Source organism: Sebastes umbrosus, chromosome 8 (assembly GCF_015220745.1).
Source record: "Sebastes umbrosus isolate fSebUmb1 chromosome 8, fSebUmb1.pri, whole genome shotgun sequence".
Classification (NCBI taxonomy): Eukaryota; Metazoa; Chordata; class Actinopteri; order Perciformes; family Sebastidae; genus Sebastes; species Sebastes umbrosus.
In genome coordinates, this window is record NC_051276.1 from 8,312,474 (window position 1) to 8,313,132 (window position 659).

Here is a 659-nt window from a genome sequence, read left to right on the forward strand (position 1 = left end):
CGGTACATATTTATCTGTAAAAAACTGTGGTTTGCAGTTGTGGTGTATAGGACACAGTTTGAACCTCTGTTTTACATTTCTTGTACTGTAGGTATCTCCCTGAATCCTGAACAATGGACCCAACTGAAGGACCAGATTTCAGAAATCGACGATGCCATGAAGAGAATATAAGCATTCCTTTTAATGTTATCTGTTGAACTACTTGCGTTAAACTAGCTAATCAGTTTTGTAAAAAGCCTTGGATTGTTTTCTAATGGACTTGATTAGATTGTAGTTGTATGGATCTAGTGTCGTCCACATACTCTGGTTTTCTGTGTGAAATTTTATTTTTGAGCCGTCGAAGTATAGTGTGGGCGGCGGCTGAGTAGGTGGTGGATCATTACAGTCGGTGGGTAGAGTGTATGAATACACTGATGTTTTTGTATTGAATGATAAAAACGAGGCACTAGCTTAATATTGTTGTTCTATGTGTAAGTTTATGTTCACAGTTTCAGTGTCGTGTAATTTTTTTTTGTTTGATCTGACTTTTGTAATCCGTAGCACCCCAACATCAGTGCTCGTCATTTCTGAAAGCCGAGTCCACTCTGTCATGTAGTACCTGGTAGATTCATTGTGAACCATGGGTCAGCTTTTAAAAATAAATGATACCATTAAACAAA

At 37.8% G+C, this 659-nt stretch overlaps 1 protein-coding gene across 2 annotated transcripts in view; it reads left to right on the forward strand.

Moving 5' to 3' along the window:
• Positions 1-659, forward strand: part of sub1b (SUB1 regulator of transcription b) — a 5,397-nt gene extending 4,738 nt beyond the window's left edge. For both annotated transcript variants that reach the window (XM_037778673.1, XM_037778674.1), the window contains exon 5: positions 92-659. In XM_037778673.1, the coding sequence (XP_037634601.1) occupies positions 92-171 (80 nt within the window). In that variant the 3' untranslated portion in view covers positions 172-659. The remainder of the gene's footprint in view (positions 1-91) is intronic.